The sequence below is a fragment of the Protopterus annectens genome, chromosome 1.part0 (assembly GCF_019279795.1).
Source record: "Protopterus annectens isolate FY-2018-M chromosome 1.part0, PAN1.0, whole genome shotgun sequence".
Classification (NCBI taxonomy): Eukaryota; Metazoa; Chordata; order Ceratodontiformes; family Protopteridae; genus Protopterus; species Protopterus annectens.
Genome location: NC_056725.1, coordinates 407316191 through 407330355, shown reverse-complemented (window position 1 = coordinate 407330355; position 14165 = coordinate 407316191). Strand labels below are relative to the sequence as shown.

At 40.8% G+C, this 14165-nt stretch overlaps 1 protein-coding gene across 1 annotated transcript in view; it reads left to right on the top strand.

Annotated features, from left to right (window-relative positions):
- Window positions 1-14165, top strand: part of PEX6 (peroxisomal biogenesis factor 6) — a 737640-nt gene that overhangs the window by 709133 nt on the left and 14342 nt on the right. Inside the window, exon 16 of the mRNA XM_044060276.1 lies at window positions 529-668. Coding sequence (XP_043916211.1) covers window positions 529-668 — 140 coding nt within the window. The remainder of the gene's footprint in view (window positions 1-528; window positions 669-14165) is intronic.

The following is a 14165-nucleotide window of genomic DNA, read 5'->3' as shown; positions in this document are numbered from 1 at the left end:
AATGTTTTGTAGTAGTTTACAGCTGTTCTCCCCAAGCCGCCACTGAAACTGGGCTTCTACCCAGTCAGACTTTTCCAGTAATCAAATGTCAGTAAATAAACAAACAGAAAAAGAAAAGTCTGGAGAAAAATATAATTGTCACATCTGTTCTTGTGACTTGAAAGGCAGAAATGAGAAAAATGACAGACTGGTAGTTCAAATGAAAGTGGACGTTGTGTTTTGGATGTGTAAAAGGACGGATCATTTTTGTCATGGCATTTAGTTTTGGTAGATTTTTTTTCTTGGTATTTGAACTACTAATTTATTTTTTCCACAGGAAAATTGATGGACTTGCAACTGTAGAGAATACTGCTGTTCCTGTTCTCTCTTCCTCTGATTTCACAAAAACAGATTCTCATCTTTCCTATTCAGTGGAAAATTCACTGTTCTAATAATTTTAGTAGTGCATCATGGTTTTCATGTTTGATTATCAGTTTGTGTTTGTTTTACAGAGTACAATGAAGCTCTTTTTATCATCTTTTGTATTAGGTTTAAACTTGACCAAGCTGTGTCTCTCACTGATGTTATACAGAAGTGCCCTGCACAGTTGACAGGAGCAGACATGTACGCACTGTGCTCTGATGCTCGAATATTGGCAATAAAAAGGAAAATTGGAAGGATCCATGATGGTAATGCTCACTTCAAAGAGTTGCATAACGCTGTATCCCTTTCAGCTGGCATTGTTTCAACAGGCATAATGCATTTCTTTTTTGGCAATGTTCCTGATTATGTAAAAATGTTTTTTGTATTTGATAGATGTACAACTTGTATAAGGTTGCCATTCTCAGCTTCATGAATTTTCATCTTTTATCCAGTCTCCTACATTTATAAACTTTACAATACCAAAAGGCAAAGAATTACAGTTTCAACAGTTTGTTCTTCAGCTCACTTTCTATGTTTTAAAATACTTATTATAAGATCTAATGTCAGATATCCTTCTCAGTGGATCTGCAGTTTGGATGTCCTTCCTCCCTTCCTTTAGGGAACAGCTCCTAGCTTATGTCATTTTTTAAGGATGGTAGACTTTGTGTATGTCCTGAATGGGGACTGGCAGAAGGGTTCCTTGCCCAACCTGAAACCAGTGTTAGGATGTTATCAGAAAGTGAAAGAAGCAGAGGGATACATACTGATAATGCTATACTAGAAGGAAAGTCATCTCCCTATCCAGCCTTAAAGGTCCCCAAGTGTTGTCTACTTACATTTAACTAGTAGAGGTTCACATTCACACCTGTCTTCTACTTTGGCAGATGGTGAGGGGACCATAAGAGGTGCTACACCATCACCCTCTTCAGAAAAGGCTATGTCAAGCTTACAACCTGACTGTTCCTTGGCCATCCTTATATTGCTTTGTCTGGAGGTCACTGGTCACATTCAAGATGGAGGATGATTTTCATCAAGCTGTCTCTGGGGTTCCATTAGTATTCAGTGTCCAAGTGAAGAGTGTCTGCTTGATCCTGTCATGGCGGGCTATTGCTCAGATCTTCAACTGTATGCAGTTGTTTGAAGTCTGCTAGGACCTGTCCTTGCAGAGGTGGAAGGGCACCCTTTGGGAACATGACCTAATATCTAGTGTAGGCCTGTTTTATCGCTACATACCAGTATCCTCTCATCCTACCTCTAACAAGAATGTTTGTGTATCTACATAAAAGTGTGTGTGGCTTGGCATCTTATGGTTCCAGTAATCATTTGTCTAGTATTGTTCCTGTGGAATTAGCCCATTGTATACACACTACTGTGCTTTTTTATCATGTGTGAGCTTGGCTGGTTTGGAGTAGAATAGATTCAGCATTCTTTCTCTCTTGCTTCCTAACACATGTCAGAGGATCCAGAGGTGATAAGCTTGGAATTAAATAAGAAAAATATTAAAATAAAAAATTCTGTTCAGCTTCCCAACAGGTTAGCTATGCTTTGGAAAAACCTTCTAGACTCTTGAGGTCCAATATAGACTGGAATATGTCGCCCTCATTCCTTCCCAGAGAATTTCTTGATTAAGCGTTTTGGGAAAAACATGGAGTAGGAGCTTCGGCTTAATCCATTCAGTGGAAACCTTTGTCAGGGATTCCATTTATGTAGTCTAGAAGAACTGGGATGTTGCCCCTTCCCCCAACTCCAAAGAAAGCAGATTGACCTGTAAAAGCTGCAAGCTGAGAAGCCTGAGATGCTAACTAGGCATCCTAGAGTAGTCTACCAATTGATCTGTTAAGTGCAGCATAGTTTCAAGAACTCAGAACACTTTGCTGCCTTGCACCCTGACAGGAATTCTAAAGCATTTGGACCAGGTGGGCAAGAGAGAATTCCCAAACTGTTTGTTTCGCTGATGTTATATAGAAGTGCCCCACCCCAAAACTGACAGGATAACACTGGGGTTTTGTTTCCTTTTCTGTCTTTCTAACCTTTGTAGGTTCCATTCCTACTTAAATTTTCAGGTGTAGAAAAACTTATGACCCTCTCTAAGTCTGGGGATTAGGAGGGACTGGTCTGTCTACAGCTTCCACAGTCAGTTGGGTGCAATGTCAGCTTTGTTAATGCTGTAGTAAGTGCAAAGTGTTATAGAATGTTCCAGTTGAGATCCCTGTCACTTAAGAAATAGACAAACATACATTTATGTCAAAGAAAGCAAGCCATATTAATATGTTCCTAGTTAGAAATATTATACATTACATCTGTTTTTGTATATCTATCATCAATCCAGCATTACATAAATTGCTCACTTGCGTCTTCCCTTAAATCTCACTCACCCTCCAAAACATTGTTCTGCATGTAATGTTCCCACAGTTTCCATTTTCTCTGTGTAATTTGCTCCTACCCTTTTACTAAAGATGCCACTTACAGTTCTTTTCTCTCAGTTACAATATTCAATACTTCAGATATAGTTGATTTAGACTTTGATTTCCATTTTCTAGTAATTGATTTTTTGTCACCCACCAGTGATAAACTTAGGAAGACCTTATTATGATTAAGCAATTCCGATCTTGTATCCCAGCTCAGAAAATCATTTCTTTAATAACACCCATTTGGTTGTCCAGTACTTCTGACAGAATACTCGGTAGATAATTTTTGAAGTCTATCCACTCATTATACTCCCAAAACATGTTTCCAGTCATCATGCATCCACCATTTGCCATCATTTTGAGGAAAAATTATTTGGAGTCTCTCGGAGTATAAAATACCTGTGCAAACACTTCCAAGCAAAAATCCTAAATCTTTTAGACATTGTTGCATATTTGAGAGACATACATATGTCCTTCCATTGTTTCCTTGTGAATGGCTTAACCAGGCTATCTTCCCAATCTTTTCTAACTTCCACTGGTTGATTCCTATAGTTATCATGCAATATTCTGTATGCCCTACTGATTATCCCTTTTTTAACAGCAACTTGTATTCTAGATTCACCTAAAATGTCTACCAGAGCAGGTTTTTCACTTGGGAATCCCCTATCCTTCTCTCTTTGCTTATACACTCATACCAATCCCTGATAGGAAGGCAGTCTCTAGCCTTTAATCCAAATGTCTTCTTGGCCCCTTGGCCCCTTCCCATTCTATTACCTTTCCCTCTCTAGTTACTTGCTCCCAGTTCCTTGGTTCCTATGCCAGGTTTCTCAAATTCCCACCCCCTCTTGCCTATTCTCTATATCTCTAATTGCAGTCATTCCTATCAACAAAGTCTCCTTTCTCCATTCTCATGTTGACGTGGTTCTTAGAATACTTTCCACTGCTTTATGAATATAATGTTCTGCATGGCTGTTATTCTCCTTAAGGAACTGCATCCAAAATCCCACACACTCCTTTAGTTATTTCCCCCCATTTCATCATCATTCGCTTCCATTTTGAATTATAGGTTTCTGATTGTGTTATGTTTATGAGCCTTAACTGTGTACCTCTAAAATAACCCTTCAGATCAGTTAATCCTAAACCACCTTGTTCTGCTGGAAGTATCAATTTATCCCACTTTGCCATTGCCCTCTTCCCCGCAAAATAAATTCCTTCATCGCTTTATTGATTGCTCGACTACAACTCCTCTGGTTGGTAAAAATGTGCCTGACCTGTATGTAAAACTCAAGGGACTAAAAACATTTCACTGCTTGATTCTTGCTGTCCGTATCTGCAAACAAAAGGTTTGGTTTATCAGTTTTTGTATTATCTTTTGTTTAGTCTGTTCCCACATATCCTTAGCTGCCATAACAGAACCCTTTTTAATCCATTCCCTTAAATACTTCATTTTATCATGTTCCCATATTTATGGGTATTGCTGAATCAGTTCATGTGTGTGTACATAGTTTGCAGTTATAACCCTTGTTTTATCTTCATTAATTTTATATCTCCAAAAGACTTGACTGTCTCAAGATGTTCCACTCTCTGAGATGTCATTTTCGAATTTTATCAATTACAAAATAATATTGTCTGCAAATAAAACCAACTTTTCATGATTACCATATCAGTTATGTCCTTAAATTTCAGAGTCCCGTATTTTCTTTGCTAGTGACTCTAAATTTAAAGCAAATAAAAGAGAAAGAGGACACCCTTCCTGGTTTCTCTCTTCAGGCACAACTTGTCAGAAAATAACCCTCCTACATTAATTTTTGCCTCCAGTCCTTCATATAACCTCCTATTTAAACTTAGTGCATCAAGGATTGAAAATGCTTCGTTGCACTACTTATAAAAATCCAAGTTTACTCTGACGAATGCTTTCTCTACATCAGGACTCAACAACAACAGAGGTATTTTCTCACACTCCACTTCCTTCTGCATCATCATTTTATTAATTTTATCAAATGTTTGCCTCCCTTCCACAAAACCACATTAATTCATATCTATCAATTGTGGCAATGTCTTTGCCATTCTTTTAGTTATTATGGACATAAACACTTTATAATCATGGTTTAAAAGGTTTAAAATTGAATCGGGCCTATATGAAGCTTGATCTGATTGGTCTTTACTATTTTTAGGTTTTACAACCACCACAGCTTCCTTCCAGGTTGTTGGTGCTTCCCCTCCTTTTAAAATACTGTTAAAACCTTCCAGATCTTTACCCGGTGAGTAGCCAACTGGCTCACAGATAGGACCCAGGAAGTTAGAATGGGGAGTCAACCTCTACAAAGAGGCCAGTCACAAGTGAAGTCCCTCAGGGCTCAGTCCTTGGATTGCTCCTTTTTGGCATTTACTTCTCAGAAATCAAGACCAATGTCAGTGGTCTCTGGCTGACTAAATGTGCAGATGACTGCAAATTTGGAGCTATCATTGAATCTCACTGACACAAATGTTCTCCAGGAGGGCCTGACACAGACAAATAACTGGGGGTCAGAGCCATGGACTAAAACTAAATGCCAAGAAATGCATAATAGTATCCTTTGGGAAGTCATTCATCACTGGTAATTATCATATTGACAACACACCCCTTAGAGTTGACCCAGTAGTTGGGGACTTAGGGACACATGTAGGCAGTAATCTAGCCTTTGACCATCACATGTCCACAGTGGTGAGTAAATCATTCTATGTTGTGCAACTTATAAACAACGGTATGGTATCTAAGTCCAAGGATGTCATTGTTCCACTGTATTCGGCATTCATCAGACCTATCATTGAGTACAGTGTCCCCTTTGGTACCTTCCTAACCAGGCATGTCCAACAATTGGAACGTGCACAGAGGTTCCTCACTAAAATAATACAGGGCACAAGTAAAATGTCCTGTGCAGACTGCTTCAAGGCCCTGTTCATGTATTCTCTCTCTTACAGGCATTTGAAGGGAGATCTAGGCCTAGCGTACAGGGCATTGTCAGACCCTACTCTGATGGTCCTCCTGCATATCCACAAAACAAACAGCACCAGAATTACCTGTTCTAAAGACTTAAACCTTGCCTGTGATATAAATAAGACCTACTGGAGAGAGAGGTATGTATCCCAGAGACTACCCCATCTATGGAACAGGCTCCCCATCCATGTGAAGTAGAGTTATTCCGTAACCCAATTCAAATGCAAATTGGACAATTGGATAGGAAAATGGAAATTCATCCCTGGTTTGGCACCCGTGTCTCTAATGGACACAGGTAACCTGCAAATGGTTCATCTCCCAGGCCCATGCTTACACTTATCAAGGGTATCAGAACTTATCAAAGATTTGGGATGCATGGCTAGGCTTAAAAAGGCCCTTGTGACCTTTAACATAGTAAACACCTATGAACCTATCACTTTCTTCCCTCCTAGCTTCCAGACTTCCACAGGAATGCCATCTGTTCCTGGAGACTTTCCTGAAGGTTAATTGTACGTCACCATTTTTATCTCATCTACTCCTATCATAACTGTTAATTGTTGAGCCTCATCTACCTCTAAACTTGGTATACCTAATTTTTCCATAAATATTTCCATTTGTGCTTTCTTGATTTCCACATTTTTCTGCTTTATAAAAAAATTTCATAACATTTCCAAAATATCTCTAATCCTTCTACAGGATCTCTGGTTATTTTTCTTGTCATATGCTCCTTAAGTTTGGCACAACCCTTTCTACTTTCCTTTGCTTAAGTCATGCTAAACGTTTTTGTGCTCTGATTATCAAAAACATTTGCTTAACAGTAATCTTTCTAAACTCAGACAGTCTGTTATTTTCTCTTTAGCACTCTGCAGTTGTGCGATTCCCCTTATTCTGCAATACCTTTGTCAGCCCCTCTAAATAATTCCTGTTAGTTCTTAACCATTTCTGTTTTTCTTTTATTTCTACTCTGTTTTTAACTCCACTTTTATTTTATCCCACTCATTAGGTATAACTTCTAAAGAAATTTCTGTATTCACTAATTACTCTCAAATAATTTCCCCTACTCATTCCTCTCTTTTTAACAGGCAGGTGAGGAAGTGCCAATGTTTCATGTTTACTTCATTACCCTGCATTTTTACCTCAGTTTATATTGGCGTATGATCTGAAGTAAGTATTGGATGTGTCAATACTATTAAGTAATTGCAAATCTAATATGGATTGAGTGGCCATTTTGGTAAGAAGTTATTATTCTCACCTATGACAGCTTTTTTAAATGTCCGCTTGCTGTTTTTGTATTGCATGCAGCCACTAATGTTTGGCAGGTTGATCTTTTATACAGTTGTTTCTTATCTCCATTTGAACCTGTGTCACATTTTGCAAGCCTTTTTGTTGTAGGGGGAAGTATTCTTCATACAGCCCTCACAGGACTTGGTTGGCAACTTTCAAAAGCGACCCTCACATTCTGGCCACCTTCTTCTTCTAGACTAGGCTCACCTATAATTAAAAGTGTTCTGACAAATTAAACAGTACATTCAAGCATTAAAGTGTCTTGTTTGTTTCGTTCTCTCATCTGTGGCCATGACTGTGATATAACCAAGAAGGACCACCTAACTGACCAGACAGCAGCAGTCCTGGCTGCCTTATCTGTGTTAGGCAGTTTTCTAATTTACCTTGGCTTAAAGGGCCATTAAGAAAGGCCATTGGGCCTTCAACATAATCCTGGATGGCCACACGTAAAGCTCTTGGGCCCTTCCCTAGAAAGAAGCTAAGCCTTCTCAGCAGAGCTTATGAGATCAGCCCTGGATTCTGCTGCTTAAAAGATCATCAGACTGTCTTTTCTTCAAATCAAGGACAAGAATTCTACTTTCATCTCTTCCTGGTAAAGACAGAGATGAAAACTTCTGTCTTTTTGTGATCTCAGCAGATTTATTGAAGATTTCAGCTACATCAGATTCCATAAGTCTCGGTGGGGGTGTCATGCAGTGCCATTGCAGGTGGGGGGGGGGTCATGCAGTTCCACTGCAGGGTGCCTGTAGAGCACCACTGCACATGATGACATATTGGTACATCAGTTGAAGTTCCAGCAGGAGATGTCTTCACTTTCCTGTGAACAGGCCACAGTTTCAGTACAGACTGCTGTAATGTAGTCATTTTTCTGCACCCAGCTTGTTTGTAAAAAAAAAAAAAAAAAAAAAAAAAGTAGACCCTGTAAAGGGTCTATGTCAGATAAACGAAAACGCATTCTCTCGAACGCACATATGAGCGAGTAATCATAACATCAAAATTTGTATTGTGGGGGGCTGTGCCCCCCCCCCACTAAATATATCTTCCTACTCCGAGGTAGCACTACAGTGAGGAAAAGGCAAGTATCCCACTCTTCACTGTACTGCAGTCCCAAAATAACACTTCCGATGTTATTATTCGCTTATATGAGCATTCGAAAGATTGCGTTTTCATTTATCTAAAGTAAACCCTTTTTAAACATGCTAACTATGTTGGCAGAGGCCTTGCAAGAGAAGCAATTCCATGTATTTCCCTACCCGATCTGGCTTCTAAAGGTCTGATTGGGAGTCTCCATTTTAGCATTTCTGACGGGGCAATTAACTGATACCAGTCTCTCTGTCTGAGGAAAAAAAAAACTAGGAAAAGTTTTCTCCGATTCCTTTTTAGACGATTGTGCCATATGTGCAGAGTTGGACTCTTAAGTGTTTTTTTCCTGCAACTACAGAGAAGTTAGGAAGGCATCATATTGGTCACTTGGGGTGAGGTTCCTTTGGGAAGTCCAGACCTGAACTTTCCAGTTCCTTTAGGACTTAATGGTAAGCTGCAGTCTTCATGTTGACTTTAGCACATATGAAGATGTTGATGCTGTAGTGCACTGTAAGTTGTGAATGACTGCGGAATCAGCACTCACTTATTGACATTCTTATATCAGGCTCTTAACCATGGACAACGTGGAAAGATGGATATTTCCCACTACTCTCAGTCTAGGGTTTTATTTCTTCCAGCTAAACCCATCATATGCCCTGATACTAGATGCATCCTCAGTGATTTTGAGGCTCCTATGGCAGGTCCTACATTTTTGAAGTAAAGGGACCCCTCCCCCCATAAAAAAATAGGGACTCCATGTACCCTAGTTGGAGCTATCAGCAGTCCTGTGGGCCATGATAACCTTGGAGAACAGGCTAAATCTAGGGCTTCTCTTGATATGGCCCACAACCAATCTGTTGTCAGATACATAACCAGGAAAATGGGACACTTGACTGTACTCTCTTTTCAAAGAAGCCATGACTCTTTGATAATAGCTTATAGAAAAGGGCACCACACATTAAATCATTCACATTCCTGTACAAGTGAATGTACTGTCAGTCTCTGAGCCACTTCCCCAGCTTATTCCTGGAGCTAAGAATTTAAGTTTTTGCCTTGTTGTGATCTTCTGTCAGTGAGTCATTTTAGAGGTTGTTCTGTTTTCACTGAGGAAAAAATCAGTTCTCACATCCCTTCTGCTTCTTATAATACAACAAAGGGATGTTAGTGGTGGACATGTTCTCCTCCCCACCTTCACATGTCAGGGAGAGTATTCTATATACCTTTTCTCCATTACATTTGATTCAAACCTCTTCAAAGAATTCAGGACAGAATCAGAGATCATTATATTCATTTATTCATTGGTGGTCAAGAGGGGTGTGGTTTTAGAAGAGCCATAGGTAGTTATTGTGGTGTTCTGTGTGCTGTTCCCTGATCTGGTGCCCCCCCTCAGCTTTAGTGTGAGGTGCAAAAAAAGTCCTGTCATACTTGAAGACCATAAAAAGTGTTCTCCTTTGCAAACTGTAGCAAATGGCCTGCTACCAATTGTACCACATGCAGGTACTGCACTACTGACAATCGACATTTACCGATCTTGCCCCCTAACACCTTACAGTTAGGGCTGCTACGCCTCTTCACCCCACCCTAGCTACACCTCTGGATTTCAGAGTCTTAAGTTCCTGAAAACACAGAAAATATTTCTGTTGCATGCCAAGGAAGTCCTCACTTGGGGAAGCATCTTGTGTTTTCTCAGTGTGTGGCTTTTGGTTTAGATCTCTTAATCCCACCAAACCTTCTGGCCATGATGTCAAGAAGTGATTGAAGTCATTAGTGGGCCTTTTTTCTGTCAAATACAATGTGCAAGTAGATGAGGTTCTCCATTAGTTGATGTTTGACATATTCTGCCACAGTTGGCCAGCATACATTTGGTTTTGAGTTTTATTAGGCATTTCTTTGATTTGATTTACAGTTGCCCCACAGATAGAGTACACAGTTTAGCTATTTCTACCCTTTATTGCTTGAGGAGGGCAGAAGTGCGGCCCATTACAAGCTGGTTATTCAGTTCTTTAAGGGGAATTCTGCATCTCTGTGTACATTTGAAAAAAATAGCTTGTGAGTTGCTAATGAGTTTCATGTAGTAGTCCTGTGTTGTGTTCCCTCAATATCCATTTGCCTACTGTGCAGCTGTGAGTAAGCCATTTTTAACAAGAGAGTGCTTCTAGGTTGTCCCTGGGAAGAAGAATTTGTGCCTATTGGGTTTAGCAGGTTAACATACAAGTAAACAAAACTCTCCCATAAGAATAGGATCTGAACTTCTTGACTGACACACTTAGCCATCCATTGTTTGATCCTGCTAATTTGTCAGCAGTGGAAGTTAATTTCTTGTGTGTGCACTTTTCTTGTTGACCATTGCATCTGCCCCTAAGGTCTCAAAGCTGCAGGGCCCTGGTCTTTCACAAAGCTCAAGTGAACAGTCTCTAAACTAGTTTGTTCATCTTTTTAGTTTGTCAGTACAGAAGCTTGGGGAGGGGGTGGCACTGCACTCCACTCCACTATTCTGAATATGTACTGCCAGCTTTTCTTGAAGTAGGTGCTGACTTTAGGAAGAGGGGGGATCTCTTCATCCCCATTGTAATGGGGAGAACTGTCGCTAAGAAATCTCTTACTAAGTGGATTGCCAGCTGTATTATCCTTTGCTGTCAGGCAGCTTACCAACCACTGTAAAATGTTACTGTCTGTGGCTACTCCACTACAGGCATGTACTTTGCAGTCATTGCTTCAAAGATTTCTCCCGTGAAGATGTCATACTGCAGCTACATTGGTTCATATGTTTGTATAGACCATGGGTCAATGAACTGGGTCTCCTTTTCTATCACAGTACCTCAGGACTCTGTTTTCTAGACTTTTCTGTCTTTGTCTTTCAGTTCCTTCCACCTTGGCAGCTTTACTGCTTGAGATTCATGCCAGCCATATACTCGCATAGGCGGGTACTTGATTTATTTTCATATGGAACAGCTGCTTCAGAAGAATTCCTTACATTCAGGAATCAGCCTCAGGCTGATGTCTGCCTGAATGGCACACAGGCTAAGATACTCCCATTATGGGGATGCAAGCCTGCTGCATCATCAGCTTTTTTTGCAGCAGCAGCCATCTACGCTTCTCTGTGTGAAAGTCATGGTGGTTTGTTTTGGCCTCTAATGTCAGAAGTTCACTTAGAATAAAAAATGCCCTGTTAAGGTCAACATCTTTCTTGATATATACTTCTACTCTGTTGGTTCATTGTTTAATGATGTTTAGTGATGTTTTGACTGAGGAAACCATATCCAGTTCCCAAGTATGACTTCTGCAGGCCTGAAAAGCCTTTGTGAGTACAGGTGACAAATGCTGTATAAAGATCACCACTCTCACTGCTTTCTTTTTCTTTGAGATTTGCATCTTTGCCAGATGTGTGGGTTTTACAATAAAGCCCTGAAGAAGTAGAAAGACTATGTTTAGGGAATGGATGGCACAGAGCAAATTGGAAGTTATGGTGCAAATGTCCCAGATGTCTTCAAGAGAAGGCCTTCCCCTGAAGAAGGTTGCAAAAATAAGCATCATCATAAGGAGGGTGAGGAAGAGATGACCCTAAAAAAGCAAGCTGGGAAACTAGGATAACCCTAATTGTGCACCATGGGCTCAAGGGCTTTTAAGCCATTGAGACGATTATCCAGTGTCTGGTAGTAATGTCTGATACTCCTCTTGACCTCCTTGGAGATAAACATGCAGGCAGCTTCTAGCACTTCCTACCGCGCTCAGTACCATAAGGAAGTTGAATATGTGATGTCAAGTAGCACTAACAAATAAAACTGAGCCAGGTACAAAAATGCTAGGCAAGGAGAAAAAAAGACTCAGCAGATAGAGAACAGCTTTATTTGAATATTGTAACCCATTGTCCCATGAGGTTTGTCAGGTTAATAAAACAGAACCCCGTTCAAACTAGTTAAATATCCACATCCCATGACATCATTTCATTCATATACTAATATCACTTGCTGTATTGTTCTAACTTTAACATAGACTCCTTAAGCATTTTTTTCCAATTATGCCATAAGGAGGGCACCTTAATGTCCTGTTCATCAAATATGATCTCCCAACCTTCAGTCTACAGTGCTGACACAGACATAACAGTGTGAGCTGCACATCTTCAGGGCCACTGTTACAATAGCAGAATAGACCACTGGAGTGTAGAGTCCATCAGGCATAATCTTAGCAGGAGTATTTTCCATCCCTCATAGGCTTCTTTTCCCAAAGTGACCTGCACATCAGGTTGCTGTGGCATCCTAGGAATCAGAGTGACAGTCCCAGTTCATTAAGGACCTTGAAAGATTAGTAGAATAGTCTTTCCTGCAGTGGAAGGTAGCCATGCAGTGGCCTCTGATGCCGATTCCCTTCAGAAGTGTCACCCGATGTTAGTTTCCAGTGCCTCTATCAAGTAAAGCCACTGGAGTGATCCCCATGGTGAACTTTCTGTTTCCCATCCACTCATCAAGATTTCTCTTGAAGAGGGCCATTGAGATGCTGTGCTTCACATGTATGGGAAGTCTATTCCAGAACATGGTTAGTCTCCGGGTTATGAACCTGTCCCTCCAGCATGTTATGTTGATTGTGGTAATGAGGTTGAGGTCTCTGGAGCGTGTGGTACGGAGGGATTGGGATTTCTTTAGTTGTGGCATTCCTAACAGAGCTGGGCCAGACATGGCTTTGTAAATCAAGCAGAGATAGACTCTTTGTAGATGACTTGAGACAGAGAATAGCTGGAGTTTTTTGAGTCTGTCCATGTAGAACATGTGTTAAGGCCTAAGATCCGCTTCGTGAGGTACTTTTGTGGCCTTTCCAGCTGTTGCATGTGTCTAGTGAGGTACATGCCAAATGGGGCATTATAGTCAATGATTGGCCTAATGAGGGAAGAATAGAGGGAGATGATGACCTCTTTTATGCTGGATGCAAAACCCTTGGTAATGAGATGTGCCACATAGAAGAACTTTCTGACCACAGTGGCAATGTGGTGGTCAGAGAGGTTGCTGTTGACACTCGTTTGCCTGCTTTGTGACCTTAAGGAAGTCACTTAACCAGCCATTGCTTCTGGGTCACCCCTTAAAAAGGACTGTGTGTCCATTGGGCCTATCTGTTTAACAATGGGTGTTAGTAGTAGTAGTATTTTGCCAAATACTGTAGGAACTACCACTTCAAAGTTGATCTGAAGAGACTGAGAGGGGCATTATGAGTAGGTCATAGCTGAGAGTTTTTGGCTGGGGCAAGCTTGGTAATGGCGGTGTCGGTTCTGTGGATGGAACCGAAGTCCTAACAGTAATGCATGAATAAAGATCTACAACACCGATGGAATGTTATGGTAAGACATAACTTCTTTTTCATTCGCGCTCAAAGTATGGTCAGAATGGACTTCCAACCAAACTGATCAGATCCCATTTTTTTTCCTCCAGCCTTCAAAATAAATGGTAAAAGACCCTACACCTGTTAGGTGTCTGCAGACAACTTAGATGCTGGCTGTACCGGACAAAATCCATAAGGCAGGGATACTAGTCATTTGTGACCTTTGTCCATGGTAATTAAAGTAAACCAGCATCCGAGCAGACACTGTGTAAATTATTGGCTCAGTCCATATTGTTCCCTGCAGGATCCTTACGCCGTACACTCCTCTAGGGCAGACTGTACTTTGACTGCCTGTTTTAGTCGCATCTTAGCTCAAAACACTTTTAAGATGCTGACTTCATCAACGCAGCCAGTTCACCTAGAGTCAGTTTTTACACTGACAGGTGGCTATCCCTGACATATTAAGCGGTCTGTGATCTGTGTTCTCTTATCTTCAGGATACTGTGCATCACAGCTGATGCCCAGAGTGGTCAGTCTGCACAACATTTCCCTCTAAAAGCCCCATCTAGAGTCTGTACTGCTGCCTGTGATGCCATTCTTGGGTGAGTTCTGGGTAAAAACACTTGGCATGTTTCTGGGAGCTGGGAGGAACCCCACGGAGAGACATTGAGAGCATGCAAACTCCATACAGGGAGGTGTCCAGA